Source organism: Canis lupus, chromosome 6 (assembly GCF_048164855.1).
Source record: "Canis lupus baileyi chromosome 6, mCanLup2.hap1, whole genome shotgun sequence".
In the NCBI taxonomy this organism is placed as follows: domain Eukaryota; kingdom Metazoa; phylum Chordata; class Mammalia; order Carnivora; family Canidae; genus Canis; species Canis lupus.
Window position 1 is genome coordinate 49,184,814 of NC_132843.1, and position 21,027 is coordinate 49,205,840.

At 38.3% G+C, this 21,027-nt stretch overlaps 1 protein-coding gene and 1 pseudogene across 3 annotated transcripts in view; both read left to right on the forward strand.

Moving 5' to 3' along the window:
- Nucleotides 1-3,810, forward strand: part of RGS7 (regulator of G protein signaling 7) — a 580,824-nt gene extending 577,014 nt beyond the window's left edge. For all 3 annotated transcript variants that reach the window (XM_072830418.1, XM_072830416.1, XM_072830417.1), the window contains one exon: nucleotides 3,122-3,810. Coding sequence is in view for 1 of the 3 variants with exons in the window: in XM_072830417.1 (XP_072686518.1) it covers nucleotides 3,122-3,172 (51 nt within the window). In the remaining 2 variants the exon portion in view is untranslated. The remainder of the gene's footprint in view (nucleotides 1-3,121) is intronic.
- A 15,816-nt stretch (nucleotides 3,811-19,626) lies between these two features.
- On the forward strand, nucleotides 19,627-20,777 carry LOC140636056 (glyceraldehyde-3-phosphate dehydrogenase-like; annotated as a pseudogene).
- The last annotated feature ends 250 nt before the right edge of the window (nucleotides 20,778-21,027 follow it).

The window sequence follows — 21,027 nt, forward strand, 5'->3', positions numbered from 1 at the left end:
GATTATGTGCTGCTTTTTTTAAGCTTTTTGCCCAATAACTGGATATTACAAAATCTCATAGAATTTTGAATTTTTGTCTTGTTTTGTTCCGAGTTTCTGTCTTTGTCTTTCTCTATGGATTGCTGTTTCCAATATAATCCTTTTTCTTTAGAATCTGACAAGAAAAGGTATAAACAACATAACACATATATAGTGATTTGGTTAAAAATAAATATTATTCATACAGAATTCAGTTGTAAACAATTTAGTAAAAAAATAAATAAATAAATTTAATTGGTAAGGATTTTTTTAGCCCTCGGTTTCCAGAATTAAGATTTTAGAACCTAGCTACAAAAATTTCTTAAATTCTTCAACTTGGGAAAATTATGAAAAGTTAATTGGCAGGGGCTGATTGCATACAGCCTCCAAAGGAACTACACTGAAAAGGAGTTTTACAAAACAACAGGTATGTAAATGCACACTTCCCTAACTACAAGAAAGGATCTTCTTTTTAATATAAGGTTTGCCAATAAAATAAGCAATGTATTTCCTTGTGCACCAGAATAGTGCCTAGTTTTTCCCCAGTATGTAAATAAGGCAGGCTTTTCACGGGATTTACAGAACAGATCCCAATGATCTAGATCTTCAAATCCACATGACTAATTGGCACCCATGCTATTTACTTTGACCCTAGACTGGGGCATGTAATTTTTTTTAAACTGTTAGCTATACCCAAATTTGCCCTTTAGTTTTCTCAATGCACATAACAAATTTCCTTATTACATATTTGGTCAGTCCTTATCACGTACAGTGTTTCATCGTGTGACTGTTTCCCATTTCTGTTCATTTGTTTTTCTATCATCATAAATCCCCAGGTTGACTATAAGCCTGTGCTTTTCTGTGAAGTTCCATGAATGAGTATTTTTTAATTATCTCCTAGGACAACAGCCTGTCAAGCTAACCTTGTACCTCACCCTCTTTTAAATGAAACCCATACCAGGCCAAGTACTAATAGCATCAAAGATATTTCAAAAATCTGTAGAAAGAGAGCCGTGGTAATATTTATTAGATTTACAAAAATGACACTGGTTTTCACAGTCCAAACAAAAAATGATTATATGAATTTCAAATGACTATTTCAACATGACTATTTCACACTTCTTCCCAATAGTTTTTAACAAATCACACTAATCTGCAGTTTTAGAAATAACAATTTTATATCAGCATCTTTCCCCTCCTCCTCTGCCATATAAGCATTCACTTTTATGCCTCAACCAATATGGCATTTTCTCCAGCCCACAAATGGCATTAGAAACAGTAAACTCTTTTTAAAAATACATTACTATTTCTCAGAAGAAATATATATAAACTCATATACACACTTATATTAACAGCACAAGAAATGAATACAGTAGTAAATGTAGGAAATAGTGTGGTCTTCAAATGTAGGATGGTAGCTTTTAGATTCCAACATTATTTAATCAATCTATTGTCTAGGTTTGGGATAGAAAAGCAGTATAATTTTAGATTCCAATTCATTAGCAACTTTATGCCTTTTTAGAGTCAGAATAGTGACTTTGGGTGTCAGTATCCTAATGAGAAAGCATATAACAATAAAAACAATAATAGTAATAGTATAATGAGATAATAGCCAACATAAACTTAGTACATAGAATGTTCCAAGAATAGTTTTAAGCAATTTAGTTTCATTATTCTTTAGAAAAAGCTTTTAGTAGGTACTGTGATTATATTCATTTTATGAATGAGAAAACAAGCACAGGATAGGTAGCAAGAAGGAGCAAAGTATATCTTATTTATAAGGCCAATATATAATGTAAAATAGGGTGTCTTGTTAACAAACTGCTTTTTTTTTTCTTCCATAAAGTATCTAAAGCATAGCCAGCAATGAGAGGCATCTTTTACTATTGCTAAAAGCTAAGTTTTGAATCATTTTCCCCAATTAAAAGAAAATAGTGCTTGGTTTTCATTGCTCCCATTCATGTCAGCCACAGGGCCCTTGTCAGTTACTGTGAAGTGTGTAAAGAAAGCTTGATTTTGAAATTATTGATCACTTCTTAAACATATTGCTCTCTTCCCAAAACATGGCCAAGAGTGATAATCTCTTTCCAATACCACATTCCCTTTTATCAAACTCTCATATTACGTAGTGAATCAAGACTATTGTTATGACTAATTTATTAATAAAATATTATATTTCTCAAAAAAATCTCTTGGCTTTACCTTATTATTTTATCCACTCAGAAAGACAAATTCCATTCAAATATGTGGATGACCATCTTACTTTTATTACTAGAATGTATAAAATGAGCTATGAAACAGAAACCACAAATTGAGGATCTGCAACCCTGATCAGAAATTCAAATTTTTTTCTCTCCAGAGTACTAGTATTAACAGGGACAATGTCAGCTTTCAAGATTTCAAAAGAGTGAATATGTACTCTAGGTATTAACACAATATATGGAATCAGAATATATGGAATTTTTCTGGGGTTGGGGTTGGAGGAAATCAGGTGGAAAAAGATAGGGAGATGTCTATGGTTTGAAGTAGAGAACAAATAGAATTTTATCTGTAGATGTATAATTGGCATTATTTTCTCCATTATGTAGGATGGAGGACAAGCCCAATCTTGAATTTCTATCAATTACACCTCTAAAAATGAATTCTGTTTAATTAAAATAATATTTTCTGCATTACTAGATATTTATAAACATGACACTAATTCCAGCAATTGAACAAGAATGCATTCACATTGCTACCTTTTAGAGCAGTTTACTAAGGTTTGTTTTAACATGTTTATAACCAGTTGCAAATCTAGGTGTTGCATCATTGCTAAGCCTTGATGAAATGTTTATGGACATGTTTTATTATTTGCTAATCTGTGCTGTGAACCCATCAGTCTGTTTGCAGTGGGGAGGAAGTGGGTAGAGGGGTGGGCGGGTGGAAGTCATTTTGTTTAATGTGTTTGAACTAAGAGAAAGTTTGAACTAAGATGTACTTAAAGGGTTTTGTTTTGACCTGTGCACAAAACTCAGCTGCAATAAATAAATGCTACTCATAAGCAGGTTTTCAGTGATCATACTCTGTTTTTTTTTTTCCCTTTGTTTTATATTCTTTTTCTCAGGGGAAATCTCTCACCTCAAAGAGGTTAACAAGCCTCGTTCAGTCTTACTAAAAGGATCATCCTGTAGCATGGAAGCAGACTGGAGTCATTGCATATACTTTGTAGCTCTTTGTTGTTACCTGGAGCAGAGGACATTAGACCAAGATGTTGCATGAGCAAAGGACCTGAATTGTTCTCTTTGTGTACATTAAGGCATTGCCATTCCAAGTGACTCTACCATCTCAATGCCTCCATTTCAAAATGTTGTCTGCTTACTTTCTCCTTGTATTAAGCTGGATCTGTGTCTTTTCCTTTTTGATGAGTTCAAGTGAAGTACACCTTTTTTTTCTTTCTCTTGCTCTTAAAACTTCTGCTAGACACACAGTTCACTGAAAATTCACTGTCAAAAACTGGAAGAATTGTAAAAGAAAAAAACATATATCAATAAGTATACATATGGCTTCACATTTATTAAACAATAAATTAGCACAGAAAGTTTCATTTTCACCAATGTGTTCATAGTCAGAAACAAGCTCATGTCTTTGTCTGTTGTCTGTACATTCTCGGTTGATGTTTCTTGCATTTATTTTTATACCATATTTAAATAAGAAACACCTTTTACTCCAAATGTATTAAAGTTGATCCCTTCTCTGTAAATTTGTGTATGTTTATATTGTTGTTTTATCTTTCATTAAAAGATGCAGAATCTCGTTGTTTTTGTAACTTTTGACTTCTACATGCTGACAAGATAATGTGAGAAAGCATCCACAAATGTAGATTTGCAATTTAAACTATCACCCCGCACATTTATTTCAGGGCTTCAAGGCAAGCTTAGATGGCACAGTGGTTAGGAGCTGACTGAAAGTATTTCATCTGGAGACTAGCCCAGAACCAGGTAAATGCTTTTTCTCCCATCCAGGAACAACACAAATGGGCCTTCCACATTTTTAGACCTATTTCCCAGACCTTTCCAACGCATTATGAATATGCGTCACTGTTTTGCTAATGAATAGTTCTATGAGAATTAGGTTTGAGTGTGACTTCCCAACTCAGGAACTGGTATTTCTCCTTAAAGTGTAATTCTCAAAATACCTTAAGTCGCTTTTACCTCTATGGTGGTTACTAACTCTTTTGAGAACACAGTGGTAATTACTAATCTTTAGTGAATGCCTGTCACAGTACTGTGGGTTTTACATGCCCATAAAATCCTCACATTTAATCCTCACTTCAGCCCTATAAGATTTCTGCAATTTTGAGAATATTAAAGCAGAGAGAAGTTAAGTAACCTGTTCAAAGTCACACAGCCATGTAGTGAGTTGATATACTAATAAATCCATATACACTCTCACATAGGACGCATTTACACTGAATTTCAGGGCACTGACAGAATACCCTCTGAAACTCCTCTATGGACCCCAGATAAGAAACCTGACTCCCTTTAAGAGTTTGGTCAGTGACAGAAAGTTCGTGCAGTAGGGGAAACGGGCCTAACTTGTTTATTTTTGCATCCATGCACACATTGCAGACTCTGGATATTTAAAAAAAGAGAAATGTAGTTATTGTAATTAATGTAATTATTAGTTGCTGTAGGTAAACTTAAATTCTGAAAAAAAAAAATACCCACAACAGTGAGAAATTAGTTGTGAGTCTGTGAGCTAGTGTATAGAACTGTCACAAAATGGGAGAGACTTGGTAGGAGATATTTCTATATGGGCAATAATCAGAACACTGTAATTACTTTAAGATTTTAAAAGTGATTTAATTATAGGCCCTATGACTTCTTAAAAAGAAAACATAAAATGCACATAAGTCTAAAACTTAATTCAGGATAGCCTTGGCCAGATGGCACTAAAACTAGGTTGAAACACTACATAAAAAAAAAAAAAAAAAGAAACACTACATAAGAGAAACAGTATTTAAAAGAAAGCAATAACCCATTAGAAGAATAGGATGAATAGACAACGAATGTTGCACAAATGGGATTGGTTATTTTGGAGGCTCTTACAAGTTATCATTCCTTAGGTGTCCATCCTTACTAAAAATTTTAAATCACAAATTTATACAGAAATAAAAGGCATAAAATGGCAATGGAGGACAAGAAAGAGAAATATCCAGGCAAGTATTCCCAAGTCAGGAACTCCTGGTAGACATGTAAGTCAGGTTGAATTCAAATACATAAAACTTTTAATAGTCTAATGACTCTATTTAAGATAGTTTAGAAAGGCTTAGTTTACAAAACAGTGTATTTCAGGAGAAGCATATAGAAAAATGTTGACATTCTTGCAGTTCACTCAAATAAGCACATGGTAACTGTCTCCCACCCTACTCTGGGATAATTTGACCTATAAGGCACAGAAAAAAAAAGCTCTCAAGCCTATAATGAATAAAGTGGTTTTTAAGAAGCCTTTTTCTACCTTAACACAACTTAAAAAGCTACCCACTGAAGAAGTGGCCCAGAGTTTCCATACTCAATCGCAAACTGTTTAATTCATCCTCTAAATTGCATTTACCTGATTCTTCCCTTTGCAATGTTCACGGCAATGTTTCCTGTGGATCTACAATGGATTATCTGCTTGAACAAGAGTAACAGAACTATGGTCAGCAACTCTACCCCTGTCAGGTGCCAGGAAAATAAATGAAGGCAAAAATGCTCCCTCTTAATTATTACAAATGTGTGAAGGGATGTTCCTACTCAGGATTTGCACATGCATCCCCCTCATTCTCCTGGCTGAGTGTACACTTCTCTTTATAGATGTATGCTGGTTTATGAATAATTTTGGTCTATGTGGAAAACGAGTCTTGGCAACTAGTATAAATTTGGTCCAGGTACATGCGCTAATTGATTCCATACATAGGATTTGTGTGTTCTTGATTACACACTTGAAAGACCACATTAACAATAGCCAGTGACTTTTCTGTTGCCAGTGACTGTCTCCTTGCATATTCTAACCCCCTCTAAAACATCCAAAGGAGGTAACCAAGGGTACTCATCCATCTTCTAAGCCATCTTAAGAAAATAGAAATAGTGAAGAATTTGATGGATATAAAGGATGGAGAGAGATCTAAAGTTGTGTATCACACACAAGTATCCCATATATTTTGTTGATGATGATGGTACATGTTTTTGTATCTTTTTATTCAGAATTTTGTACTCCAAATTACCTTTAAAAAGATACCAAATTATGTATCAAACATAAGACATCATTATTTAACAATCAGCTCAAGACAGAAACTGTTGTATATGCCCTTGAATACCTGGGGAAGTTTCCCCACAGCTGAAATATAATGCATTTGCAACTTCATCTTTACAAGCTCTTTAGTTGCTGGGTGGACGTTAGTACTCTTTGCTTGATAAACTGATTAATAAACCTTGACATCTTTATGAAGTTATGAGATCTTAATAACTTCAACTTGTTTGGAAATCAAATAAATTGGACTGCGTTTGTTATCTTTTTTTGTATATTTTTTTTTGTATATTTTTTTTATTGGAGTTCGATTTGCCAACATTATAGTATAACACCCAGTGCTCATCCCATCAAGTGCCCCGCTCAGTGCCTGTCACCCAGTCACCTCATCCCCCCACCCACCTCCCATTACACTGATCCTTGTTCGTTTCCCAGAGTTAGGAGTCTCTCATGTTTCGTCACCCTCCCTGATTTACCCCACTCATTTTCTCTCCTTTCTCCTGTAATCCTTCACTATTTTTTATATTCCTTGTATAAGTAAAACCATATAATGATTGTCCTATTCTGATTGACTTCACTCAGTATAAAATCCTCCAGATCCATCCATGTTGAAGCAAATGGTGGGTATTTGTCATTTCTAATGGCTGAGTAATATTCCATTGTATATATACACCACAGCTTCTTCGTCCATTCATCATTTGATGGACACCAGGGCCTCTTCCACAGTTTGGCTATTGTAGACATTGCTGCTATAAACATTGGGGTACAGGTGTCTCAGCTTTTCACTGCACCTGTATCTTTGGGGTAAATCCCCCGTAGTGCAATTCCTGGGTCATATGGTAGCTCTATTTTTAACTCTTTGAGGAACCTCCACACTATTTTCCAGAGTGGCTATACCAGTTCACATTCCCACCAACAGTTCAAAAGGGTTCCCCATTCTCCACATCCTCTCCAACATTTGTTTCGTGTCTTATTCATTTTTACCATTCTCACTGGTAAGAGGTGGTATCTCATTGTTGCTTTGATTCGTATTTCCCTGATGGCAAGTGATGCTGAGCATTTTCTCATGTGCTTGTTGGCCATGCGTATGTCTTCTTTGGTGAAATTTCTGTTCATATCTTCTGCCCATTTCATAATTGGATTGTTTGTTTCTTGGGTGTTGAATTTAGTAAGTTCTTTATAGATCTTGGATACTAGCCCTTTATCTGATATGTCATTTGCAAATATCTTCTCCCATTCTGTAGGTTGTCTTGTAGTTTTGTTGACTGTTTCTTTTGCTGTACAGAAGCTTTTTGTCTTAAGTCTCAATAGTTCATTTTTGCTTTTGTTTCCCTTGCCTTCATAGATGTATCTTGCAAGAAGTTGCCATGGCCAAATTCAGAAAGGGTGTTGCCTGTGTTCTCCTCTAGGATTTTGATGGATTCTTGTCTCACGTTTAGATCTTTCACCCATTTTGAGTTTATCTTTGTGTATGGTGTAAGAGAGGTCCAGTTTCATTCTTCTGTAGGTGGCTGTCCAATTTTCCCAGCATTCCCAGCACCATTTATTGAAGAGACTGTCCTTTATCCAGTAGATATTCTTTCTGGCTTTGTCGAATATTAGTTGACCATAATATTTTGTCAATATTAGTTGAGTACCCACTTCTGTGTTCTCTATTCTGTTCCATTAATCTACGTGTCTGTTCTTGTGCCAGTACCACACCATCTTGATGATCACAGCTTTGTAATACAACTTGAAATCTGGCATTATAATGCCCCCGGCTCTGGTTTTTCAATATTCCCCTGGCTAATCAAGGTCTTTTTTGATTCCACACAAATATTATTTGTTCCAACTCTCTGAAGAAAGTCCATGGTATTTTAATAGGGATTGCATTGAATGTGTAAATTTCCCTGGGTAGCTTAGACATTTACACAATATTAATTCTTACAATCCATGAGCATGAAATATTTTTCCATCTTTGTATCTTCCTCACTGAAGAGTTCTGTAGTTTTTTTGGGTATGTATGCTTTACCTCTTTAGTTAGGTTTATTCCTAGGTATCTTATGATTTTGGGTGCATTTGTATATGGGATAGACTCCTTAATTTCTCTCTCTTCAGTCTCATTGTTACTGTATAGAAATGCCACTGATTTCTGGACATTGATTTTGTATCCTGCCACATTGCTGAATTGCTATATGAGTTCTAGCAATTTTGGGGTGAAGTCTTTTGGGTTTTCTATGTACAGTATCATGTCAACTGCAAAGAGAGAGAGTTTGATTTCTCCTTTGCCAATTTGAATGCCTTTTACTTCTTTTTGTTGCCTGATTGATGAGGCTAGCATTTCTAGTACTATGTTGAATAGCAGTGGTGAGAGTGGACATCCCTGTCATGTTCCTAATCTTAGGGGAAAAGCTCTCAATTTTCCCCATTGAAAATGATATTTGCTGTGGGCTTTTCATAGATGGCTTTTAAGATGCTGAGGAACATTCTCTCTACCCCTGCACTCTGAAGAGTTTTGATCAGGAATGGATGCTGTATTTTGTCAAATGCTTCTCCGCATCTATTGAGAGGATCATATGGTTCTTGTTTTTTTCTCTTCTTGATGTGATCTATTTTGTTGATAGTTTCACAAGTGTTGAACCAACCTTGCATCCCAGGAATAAATCCCATTTGGTCATGGTGAATAATCTTCTTAATGTACTGTTGGATCCTATTGACTAATATCTTATTGAGAATTTTGGCATCTGTTTCATCAGGGATATTGGTCTATAATTCTCCTTTTTGGTGGGGTCTTTGTCTTGTTTGGAATTAAGGTGATACTGGCCTTGTAAAACGAGTTTGGAAGTATTCTGTCCCTTTCTATCCTTCGGAACACCTTTAGTAGAATAGGTATTGTTTCTTCTTTAAATGTTTGATAGAATTCCCCTGGGAAGCCATCTGGCCCTGGACTTTAGTATCTTGGGAGGTTTTTGATGACTGCTTCAATTTCCTCCCTGGTTATTGGCCTATTCAGGTTTTCTATTTCTTCCTGTTCCAGTTTTGGTAATTTGTGGTTTTCCAAAAATGCATCCATTTCTTCTAGATTGCCTAATTTATTGGTGTATAGCTGCTCATAATACGTTATTAAAATCGTTTGTGTTTCCTTGGTATTGGTTGTGATCTCTTTCATTCATGATTTTATTAATTTGAGTCTTTTTTCTTTTCTTTTTAATAAGGCTGGCTAGGGGTTTATCTATCTTATTAATTCTTTCAAAGAACCAACTCCTGGTTTTGTTGATCTGTTCTACAGTTCTTCTGGTCTCTATTTCATTGAGTTCTGCTCTAATCTTTATTATCTCTCTTCTTCTGCTTGATGTAGGTTTTATTTGCAGTTCTTTCTCCAGTTCCTTTAGGTGAGAGATTAGCTTGTGTATTTGAGTTTTTCCAATTTTTTGTGGGATGCTTGTATTGCAATGTATTTCCCTCTTACGACTGCTTTTGCTGTATCCCAAAGATTTTGAATGGTTGTATCTTCATTTTCATTAGTTTCCATGAATCTTTTTAATTCTTCTCTAATTTTCTGGTTGACCCATTCATCATTTAGTAATATGCTCTTTAATCTTCATGTGTTTGAGTTTCTTCCAAATTTCTTCTTGTGCCTGAGTTCTAGTTTCAAAGCATTGTGGTCTGAAAATATACAGGAGACAATCCCAATCTTTTGATATTGGTTGAGACCTGATTTGTGACCTAGTATGTGGTCTATTCTGGAGAAAGTTCCATATGCACTTGAGAAGAATGTGTGTTCAGTTGCATTCAGATGTAAAGTTCTATATACATCTGTGAAATCCATCTGGTTCAGTGTATCATTTAAAGTCCTTGTTTCTTTGGTGATGTTGTGCTTAGAATATCTGTCATTTGCAGAAAGTGCCATGTTGAAGTCTCCTACTATTAGTGTATTATTATCTAAGTATGTCTTTATTTTGGTTATTAATTGATTGATATACTTGACAGCTCCCACATTAGGGGCATAAATATTCATGATTGTTAGGTCTTCCTATTGGACAGACCCTTTAAGTATGATATAGTGTCCCTCTTCATCGCTTACTACAGTCTTTGAGATAAACTTTGATTCATATGATATGAGGATTGCTACCCCAGCTTTCTTTTGAGGACCATTTGAATGGTAAATGGTTCTCCAATCTTTCATTTTCAGGCTGGAAGTTTCCTTAGGTCTAAAATGAGTCTTTTGTACACAGCAAATAGATGAGTCTTGCTTTTTTACCCAGTTTGAAACCCTGCATCTTTTGATGGGATCATTTATCCCATTCATGTTCAGAGTAACTATTGAAAGATATGAATTTAGTGTCATCATAATACCTATTCAGTCCCTGTTTTTGTTGATTATTTCTTTGGGCTTCCTCTTTCTTTTACAGGGTCCCTCTTAATATTTCTTGCAGAGCTGGTTTGATGGTCACATATTCTTTCAGTTTCCACCTATCTTGGAAGCTCTTTATCTCTCTTTCTATTCTGAATGAGTCTTGCTGGATATAGTATTCTTGACTACATGTTCTTCTCATTTAGTACCCTGAATATATCCTGCCAGCCCTTTCTGGTTTGCCAGGTCTCTGTGAAGAGGTCTGCTGTTAATCTAATATTTCTCCCCATATAAGTTAAGAATCTCTTGTCTCTCACTGCTTTAAGGATTTTCTCTATCTTTGGAATTTGCAAGTTTCACTATTAAATGTTGAAGTGTTGAATGGTTTTTATTTTTCTTTTTTAATTTTTTTTAATTTTTATTTATTTATGATAGTCACAGAGAGAGAGAGAGAGAGGCAGAGACATAGGCAGAGGGAGAAGCAGGCTCCATGCACCGGGAGCCTGATGTGGGATTCGATCCGGGGTCTCCAGGATCGCGCCCTGGGCCAAAGGCAGGCGCCAAACTGCTGCGCCACCCAGGGATCCCGAATGGTTTTTATTGATTTTATGGGGAACCTCTCTATGTCCTGGATCTGAATGCCTGTTTCCCTCCCCATATTAGGGAAGTTCTCAGCTATGAGTTCTTCAAATATGCTTTCTGGCCCTCTGGCCCTCTCAGCACTTTCTGGAACCCCAATTATATGTAGATTCTTCCTTCTGAGGCTATCATTTATTTCCCCTAACCTTTCTTCATCCTCCTTTAATTGCCTTTCTCTTTTTTCCTCAGCTTCCTTCCTTGCAATCAACTTGTCTTCTATGTCATTCACTCTTTCTTCCACCTCATTAACCTTCATTGTTAGGACCTCCAGTTTGGATAGCATCTCATTTAATTGGTTTTTAATTTCGGCCTGATTAGATCTAAATTCTGCAGTCATTAAGTCTCTTGAATCCTTTATGTAAAGCTTTTTTCCAGAGCCACCAGTAGCTTTATAATTGTGCTTCTGAATTGGCTTTGTGACATCAAATAGTAATCCATATTCTGTAACTCTGTGGCAGAGAGTACTACTTCTGATTCTTTCTTTTGTGGTGAGTGCTTCCTTCTAGTCCTTTTGCTCATTGTAGAGTGGCTGTATAAGTGGGCTGAGTCAAGAATACCAACCATGACCTATGTAAATTTCACCCTAGATGATTCTGATGAGGTCAGAGACCAGAAAATGAAAACAAAGATCAGAACAAAACAAAACAAAAGGACCACTAAAGTGAAAAACAAATTTTAAAACAATGTAGTAAAAAATAGAAGGCCAAGAATCCCAAATAAGAAGAAAGAAAGGGAAAAAAGCAGAGGAAAAAAAGCAAAAGTAAAGAGGAAAAAAGAAAAAAATGGAGAAGAAAAAAAGGAGGTACTGTGAGATGGTGGTGGTAAAGAAGTTATAGTGGAGGGAGAATATAATCTACCTGAGGGGTCCTAGAGTGTCATCCTTTTGGTTCTGAGTGTATTAAGTTCTATATGTTAGAAGATGCTCAGTCCCAAATTTATATAAACCAGCAATACTTGTAGCCCCAACATTGGTCACTAAAACATAAATAAGATAAAAGAGGGGGGCAGAATGGGAATGAAGAGAGAATATAATCACGTAGAATGAACTAGCATGGTATATACCACTTGGTTCTGGGTGCATGCTGGTCATGTTTTAGAAGGTATTAATTTCTGCCATTGTAGAACAAAATGAGGCAGAGAAAACAAAAAACACAAAACAAAACAAAACATATCTCATGTATCTCCCAAAATTAAATTGAGTATGTTGAAGGGAATCTACAAGTGGAAAATAGATCTAAGACATGTAATTGTAGAAATGTGAAAGCCAAAGTGGAAGAAACTTAAAAATAAAGAGGTGGTAAAATATCGTAGTTATGGTGTGAAAAAAGAAAAAAATTGGAAATTTATAGTCTGATATAAAAATGAGTTGTACTGAGAAAAGGAGAAAAAAAGGAGGGGTACCCTCTAGTTCTATATACTGTAAATCCCTCGACTTCCCCTGGAGCTTTCCAGCGCTGCTCGGTCAAGAACTTGCTCTTCCCCTGTCCTTCCAGCTGGTCTTCTGGGGGAGGGGCCTGAGGTGCTGATGCTCAGGTGTGTGCACCTGGGGGAGCGGCCCGCCCCCTGCCGGGTGCCGGGCTCAGTGGGAGCTGTTGACCCCGTGAGGCCCCTGCTCCCTGGCGGCCCCCTCCGTCCCAGGCACAGGGTGACACCAGGAGGAACAGCCCCACTGGCGGCGGCCAGCTCCCCAGCCCTGGCGTCAGCTCCCGCAGTATCTCCCGCAGCTCCCAGTCCGCACTGGCCTAGGTGCTCCCGGGGCGGCGGGGGCGCTGACCTGCACAGCTCGGGGCCCCCGGGAGCAGGGGCGTCCTCGCTGTCCTGGGCCCTCCCCGCCTCCGCCTGTCCCGGGGGAGCGCGGGATCCTGGGCTGTGTCCCCGGCGCCCTGGGATGGGGGCCTGCGCTGCTGGCATCGCGCTCCGGGGCCGCGGCTCCTGAAGGCAGCAGGGCGCAGCCCCCTCCTCCCGAGCCCCCGGCTGACCCCCCGGCTTCTCCCGAGGCCCCCCGGGGGCTCCAGCCCTTTACCGCGCCGCCCGCGGTGTGCGGGGCGCTCTCCCCCCGGCGCCCCTCCTCTCCTAGTGACCCCGGGGACTGGGCCCGCTGCCCCTCCTGCGGTCCTGCCCCAGTTCCCTGCTGAGGGCCTTTCCCTCCTGGAAGAATCCCCGGTGGGATTTTTAAATCGCCTCTCTGGGGCGGGGCTCTCCTGTCCTGGAGGCTCTCGCCGCTGGGCTTTAGCCCGGCTCCTCGCGGGGCCCCTCCCCCACTGGATTCTTTTTTATTTTTCTCCACCTTCCTACCTTGTTAGAAGCAAAAACCCCAAAAACCCTTCTCTCTGTAGCATTCCAGCTGTTCTCTCTTTAAATCTCAGGTCGAATTCATAGGCGTTCAGGATGGTTTGGGAATTATCTAGGTAAGTTGCTGGGGCCTGGTGAGGTGAGGCCCCTACTCCTCTGCCATCTTGCCCCGCCCCTGCTATTTGTTATCCTTTTAAAAGTTAATGACATCTAACTCCAGTACTGGTTGGAAAGATTTAGACAATGCATCTAAAGTACTAAGTCCAGAACTACATATATAATTAGAAGTAAAAAAAAAAAAAAAAAAAAATTTACCTTACTTTCTCCCTTTCTTTTCCTCCAAAATTTCATTTTTCTAAAAAGATAAAAGATATGTTCAAACATCACTCTCACACAAGTGGAATCATTTGGTTTGAAGTTCGGAAGGCCAAAGCCAAGTGCTGAATCAGGATACCAAAACCAGGGTAAAGACCTGAAGAGCAGTCAGTTGTGACTATAGGTTGGTAACCAATCCTATGGAGTCAATAAAGCATTGGCATGGAAAGGGTGACCAAAAAGTGAAACTTGGCTAAGTCAAACAGACTGCATTCTGAACAAGTGAATTTTAGAAACTGCATCTCTGGAAAATAGGAATAGTGCTTGTTAGAAAGCAGCTGTGGCCTCACCTATATGTATGATGGAAACTTTTAAAGGAGTCAACGTGATGGCGGGGAGGACAGGTGGTAGTGATAAGGTAGCAGGAGTAAAATCATCAGTCTTTATCAGTGCAGGATGACCTTTGTCTAGCCTCAAAGTACAAGTAGAGGAACTTCTCCTTCCCCATACACTAGATATCGAGGTCTTCTAGACCAAAAATCGGTATTAAGTATAAGCAAACTGAATGAATTGTCATGGGAGGTCTTAAAGATTCTGCAATCTCTTGATTCCACAATACAAGGTTGGAGTGTTTGCCAGATGATCTCTCAAGTCCAGGCTGAGTGATAGTCCCCATTAAGTAAAAACTGACTATTTGGCAGGTGAGATTGCAATATACAGTCTACAGAAAGCTTGGTTTACAAGATGGAAAGTGGATCTAGAAGAGTTGCCATTGGCCACAGAATTTGAATCGACTCTGTGGGGTGACATGACAATGAGGTACACAAATCCATTCTACATACCAGCTCTTATTCTAGTTGTATGCCCTGGCACTTTTGGGACTGCAGACATATAATGGAACCAAATATATCATGGTACCTACTGCAACCTGCAGTGCTCAGTCTCTATCCCCTTTTCCTAATTTCTTTCTGCCTTTGACCTTCCCAAACTTCTTCAAGTGTTCAGGCACAAAAGCCCCTCTTTCTACTTTTTTTTTCATAGTAAACCTTAATTGCCCTAGCACAAGTTTGACAGGAAAGAGTCTCAGCCTCCTCTAGGCTAAGATCTAATATTTATGAAGATAAACACATTCTACATTCACTCCAAATGGAAATGATTTTTAAAATTTCAAAATTAACAAAGATGTAGTTTCTTATGAAAGTGGGAAAGGGAACCATTTCTTACAAGAAAATAACCAAAGGGAATATTTGGTATTGTTGGAGACTAAAGTCAGCTGGCATTCGATAGTTAGGCATAGATCCAAGCAGAAACCACAGTGGGAATAGCCAGTTAACACACATCCATGTCAGCAGACCCAGTTAATATTATCTTCAGGGAACTTAGAGTGTGCAACACACACTCTGCCATGAACAGAGACTAGGAAAGGTTTGCACAATTCCCAAGGTTACCAGAGAACTAAACCATTTTCAATGGCCATAGTGTCCAGTATCATTCTGCATACCTGAAGGGTAGTATCATGTCACCAGCATGTGCAGGGCAGGAAATGTATCATGAATGCAGGAGCATTCCCTGACCATAAAAAGCACCCTGGACTGAAGCTATGAAACAGATTATGATTTTTTTCTATGAGAGCAAATATGGGAGAAATGTGTGGAATATGAGCTTACAAACTATAATCATAAAAATACTTAAAAGGATAAGCATTGTGAATGACACAGTGAATGGAAGAATTTACACCAAAGGAAATAGACAAGATCAATCTGAAGAATGCCTCAAATAAGTAGTTCTTAAATGTTTAAACAATAAAGTATGTAAACAGGAGAAAAGAGGAGCAAGATTATTTTTATAAATGCATATCAAGGGTTTCATAGTGAAGCTTTAGAATATTAATGAAAAAGAATAGAAAAAATATCACAAAAGTTGCCAGGAAGCAAAGAAACATAAGTCTGGTTGACATTGTATTTATTTTTAGAAATGTAAAATGTCAGAAGTCAGCAGAGTAAACTCTGATTTTAAAATTTTATATTCAACTGGACTTCTGAGCAAGATGGTGGAGTAGGAGAACCCTAAGCTTATCTCATTCCACAGATATGACAAGATAATACTCACAGCATGGTAAATAACTGAGAAAATCACCTGAACACTGGCAGAACAGACTCTCTATAGCTAAATGTAGAGAAGAGATCACTCAAAGAGGGTAGGAAGGGTGGAATGTGGTGAGGAACTAAATGAACCCACAGGACTTTCCTGGGGAAAGAGGGAAAGAGATATGCCATGGGAGCAGAAAAGTAGATCCTCAGACCAGCCACTCCAGGATCCCTATAACATTTGGCCTTAAAAACCAGTGGGGCATAATTTTCAGTTCTTACAATCATCAAGTCTTAACTCTTTGAACTATAAAAAGCAGGTTCAAGAATGGGAGAGTCAAGAGGGTGAAGGGAAATTGAGTCTCTGCACTTAAAGAGACAGCACAAAAAACAACCCCAAGGAGATAGAGCATGAAAGCAGCAGTTTGAAAAAAGCCTGAGGTATATGAGAGGAAGTTTCTTTACTAATTTTAGAGCCTGTGTTAGAGGAGTAGGGAACTTTGGGTGACTTCTACAGGAACAAAAGAATGGTGGGTGTCATTTCTCTCCCTACCAACCTAAACACACAAACACCTGTGGGAACCAACAAAGTGCCAACATTTACTACTTAACTTGCTAACACTACTACCCCCACCCTTGTATTCTCCTGTGGATATGCCCCTTCCCACCAGGCCTCAACCCCAGGTCCCCTCCCACAGCAGACCTACACAAACTTTGTTAACACCAGGTACACCAACCTCACATCCTCCTTCAGATCTACCTCCCAATATGCGCTTGACCAGAGCCCATTGAAACCAGTATCACAAGCCTGGCCATGTGCAAGCAGCCCTAACAGGGACCAGAACCACTCCAAAGTAACTCCTGCCCCAGGAAGAGGGGTAGATAACCACATAAACCTGTCCAAATCTTGCTGTAGCAGTGGGCTAGGGGCACATAGGTGATTGGACTTCAGGGCCCACCCAACAAAGAACGCTTCTGAGGGGAAAATACTGGGAAAGTGCCCTGCAGTTCAGAGCTACTGCATTTATGGCAAATACCTGGTCTGACTCAACTCAAGCTCAAGGAGTCCCAAGACTGGCCCACTATAGCACAGGGACCAAATCCTGCCCACGACAGGCAAAGGAGCCATTGTAAATGACTGGATTGAAGGCAAAAGCAGCTCAGCCACAGTTGTAGGGCACATGCAACACATGTAGGAGACACTCCTGAAGCACCAGGTTCTGGTAAACAGGGAATATTGCACTACAGAGCACTACATGACCTCTTACTTATAAAGCCGCTACTTTCAAGAGCAGATGTAATGGACTTTCCTAACACAGAGAAACAGACACAGAGAGTTAGACAAAATGAGGAGACAGAGGATTATGTCCCAAATGAAAGAACAGGACAAAATCACAGCAATTTCCAACACGAAATGGAGATAAGTATATGCCTGATAGAGAACTTAAAGTAATGATCATAAATATACTTACTTGACTTGAGAAAAGAATGGAGGCTATCAGTAAGACCCTTAGCGAAGAGGTAGAAAACATTTTTTAAAAAATCAATCCAAGATGAAGAACTCAATAAATGAAATTTAAAATATAATAGATAGAATGCATAGTAAGCCAGAGGAAACAGAAAAATTGGACCAAAGACCTGGAGGACTGAGAAATGAAAAACAATGAAGCTGAAGAGGAGAAAGAAAAAAAAAAAAAAACATAATAGAAAATGAAATAGACTTAGGGAACTTAGTGACAGCCTGAAGTGTAATAACATTCACATTATAAGTATCCCAAAAGGAGAAGAGAGAGAAAGGGGGTAGAAAATTTATTTGGAGAAATAATAGTTTAAATTTTTTTCAAATCTGGGAAAGAAAACACAAGTTCATATCCAGGAGACAAAGACAGCCCCCAACAAAATCAACTCATGAGGATCCACACCAGACCCATAGTAATTAAAATGGAAAAATAGTGATAGAGAATTTTAAAGCAGCAGAAGAAAAGAAAAACAGTTATATACAAGGGAAACCACATAAGATTAAAAAGGCCAGAAGGGAGTGACATGATATATTCAAGGTGCTAAAAGAAAAAAAAAAAAAACCTGCAGCCAAGAATATTCTATTCAGCAGGGTTATTATTCAGAATAGAGGGAAAGAAAAAGAGTTTCCTGGAGAAATCAAAAGTTAAAGGAATTCATTATCAATAACCAGCACTACAAGAAATGTTAAAGGGGATTCTTAGAGAGGAGAAGAAAGACCATAAGCATAAGATGTTATATACAAACCCAATAGTGTAATAGATATGCCAAAAATAAAAAGAAAGGAATCCAAGTGTATCACTAAAGAAAGCCAGTAAACCAGGGGAGAAGAGAGAAAGAGGAAAAAGGAACAGAGAAGAACTACAAAGACAACCATAAAGCAAGGAACAAAATTTCAATAAGTACATATCTATAAATAGTTAATTTGAAAGTAACAGGACTAAATGTTCTAATCAAAAGACAAAGGTGACATAATGAATAAAAAACAAAACAAATTTATATGTATACAAGAGACCCATTTTAGACCTAAAGACACCTGCATATTGAAAGTAAGGTGGTAGAGGAATATTTCTCATGCAAATGGATGTCAGAAGAAAGCCAGAGTACCAATACTTATATTAGACAAAATAAACTTTAAAACAAAGGCTGTAACAAGAGACTTTATAACAAGATGATATACAATCATAATGGGAAAAATCCAACAGGAATATCTAACGATTGTAAATATTTGTGCACCCAACATGAGAGCGCCCAAACACATACAGCAGCTAGTAAGAAACATAAATGATCTAATTGATAATAATACAATAATAGTAGGGGACTTTAATATCCCACTTACATCAATGGACAGATTGTCTAAACAGAAAATCAACAAGGCAACACATTGATTAGAATGACACATAGAATAACACATTGGACCAGATGGATCTAACAGACATATTCAGAACAACCCATCATAAACAGCAAAATACACATTCTTTTCAAGTGCACATAAAACATTCTCCAGAATAGATCACATGTTAGGCAATGAAACCAACCTCAAAAATTTCAAGAAGGTTGAAGTCATACCATAGATCTTTTACAATTGCAATGCTATGAAACTAGAAATCAATCACAAGAAAAAAAAGCTAGAATGACCATAAATGCACGTAGGTTAAATAACACACCATTAAACAATGAATGGGTCAACCAAAAATTCAGAGGAAGTTAAAAAGTACATGGAGACCAATGAAAATGAAAACACAACAGTCCAAAATCTTTGGGATGCAGCAAAAGCTGTTCTATGAGGAAAGTATATAGCAATACAAGCCTACCTCCAGAAGTAAGAAAAATCTCAAATGAACAACATATCCTTACCCCTAAAGGAACTAAAAAAGAACAAAATACAAATCCAGCAGAAGGAAGGAAATAATAAAGATTATAGTAGAAATAAAATATGAACTTAAAAAAAGAGATGAATGAAACTAGTAGTTGGTTCTTTGATAAGATCAACAAAATTCATAAACCTTTATGCAGATTCGTATTTTTCTAATAAACGAAATCAGAAATGAAAAAAGAACAGTCTTCCTACTCCTCCCCTTTCAACAGACATCCACATCTTCTGGCGTAGTGCCAGCCACATCCCTGAGACACAATGGTGAAATCAGAGGAAATGGATTTGGCCATATTGGGTGCCCAGCACCAGGGCTACTTTTAACTCTGGTAAAGTGGATAATGTCACTATCAGTGACTCTTTCATTTACCTCAACTACATGGTCTACATGTTCTACTATGATTCCACCCATGGCAACTTCCACAACACAGACAAGGCTAAGAATGGGAAATTTGTCATCAATGGAAAGCCCATTTTAGAAGATACAGATCTTCTAAGAGTGAGCTCCTACTGGGTTGATGTTGGTGCTGAGTATGTTGTGGAGTTCCCTGGGGTCTTCTTTACCATGGAGAAGGCTGGGGCAAACTTGAAGGGTGGAGCTGAGAGGGTCATCATCATTATCATCCCTTCTGCTGATGCCCCCATATTTGTAATAGGCATGAACCATGAGAAGTATGACAACTCCCTCAAGATTGTGAGCAATGCCTCCTGTACCACCAGCCACATGGCCCCTCTGGCCAAGTTCATCCATGACAACTTTGGCATCACGGAGGGACTCATAACCACAATACATGCCATCTCAGAAGACAGTGGACAGCCCCTCTGGGAAGATGTGGTGTGATGGCCAAGGGGCTGCCCAGAACATCATCCTGTCCTTGCTTCTATTGGTGCCACCAAGATTGTAGGCAAGGTCACCTCTGGGCTAAATGGAAAGCTCACTGGCATGGCCTTCTGTGTCTCTACCCACAATGTGTCAGTTGTGGATCTGACCTTCTGTCTGGGGAAAGCTGCCAAATACAATGACATCAAGAAAGTGATGAAGCAGGCAGTAAAGGGATCCTTGGCTACACTGAGGACCAGGTTGTCTCACACAACATTAACAGTGATGTCTACTCTTCACTTTCGATGCTGGGACTGGCATTGTTCTCAATAACAACTTTGTCAAGCTCATTTCCTGGTACAATAGTGAATTTGGCTTCAGCAACTCAATGGTGGATGTTATATGGTCCATATGGCCTCCAAGGTGTTAGAGCCCCCAGGACCACCAGCCCCAGCAAGAGCAAGAGGAAGAGAGAAGCTCTCAACTATGAGGGAATTCTGGACCCACTCATTTCCAACACACCAAGAACCTCCTGACCTCCACAGTTTCCATCCCAGACTCTCTGAAGAAGGGGAGGGGTTTGGGAGGCCCCACCCTGTCATGTACCATCAGTAAAGTATACTGTACTTCCCAAAACAAGAAATAAAAGAGGAAATAACTGATACCACAGTAATAAGAAATATAAGAAAATATTAAGAAAAATTATATGCCAACAAATTGGATAACCTAAAAGAAATAGATAAATTCTTAGAAACATAACCTACCAAAACTAAAGCAGGAAGAAATAGAAAACTTGAACAGACTGATTACCAGCAATGAAATTGAATCAGTGCTCAAAAACTCCCAACAAACAAAAGACTAGGAC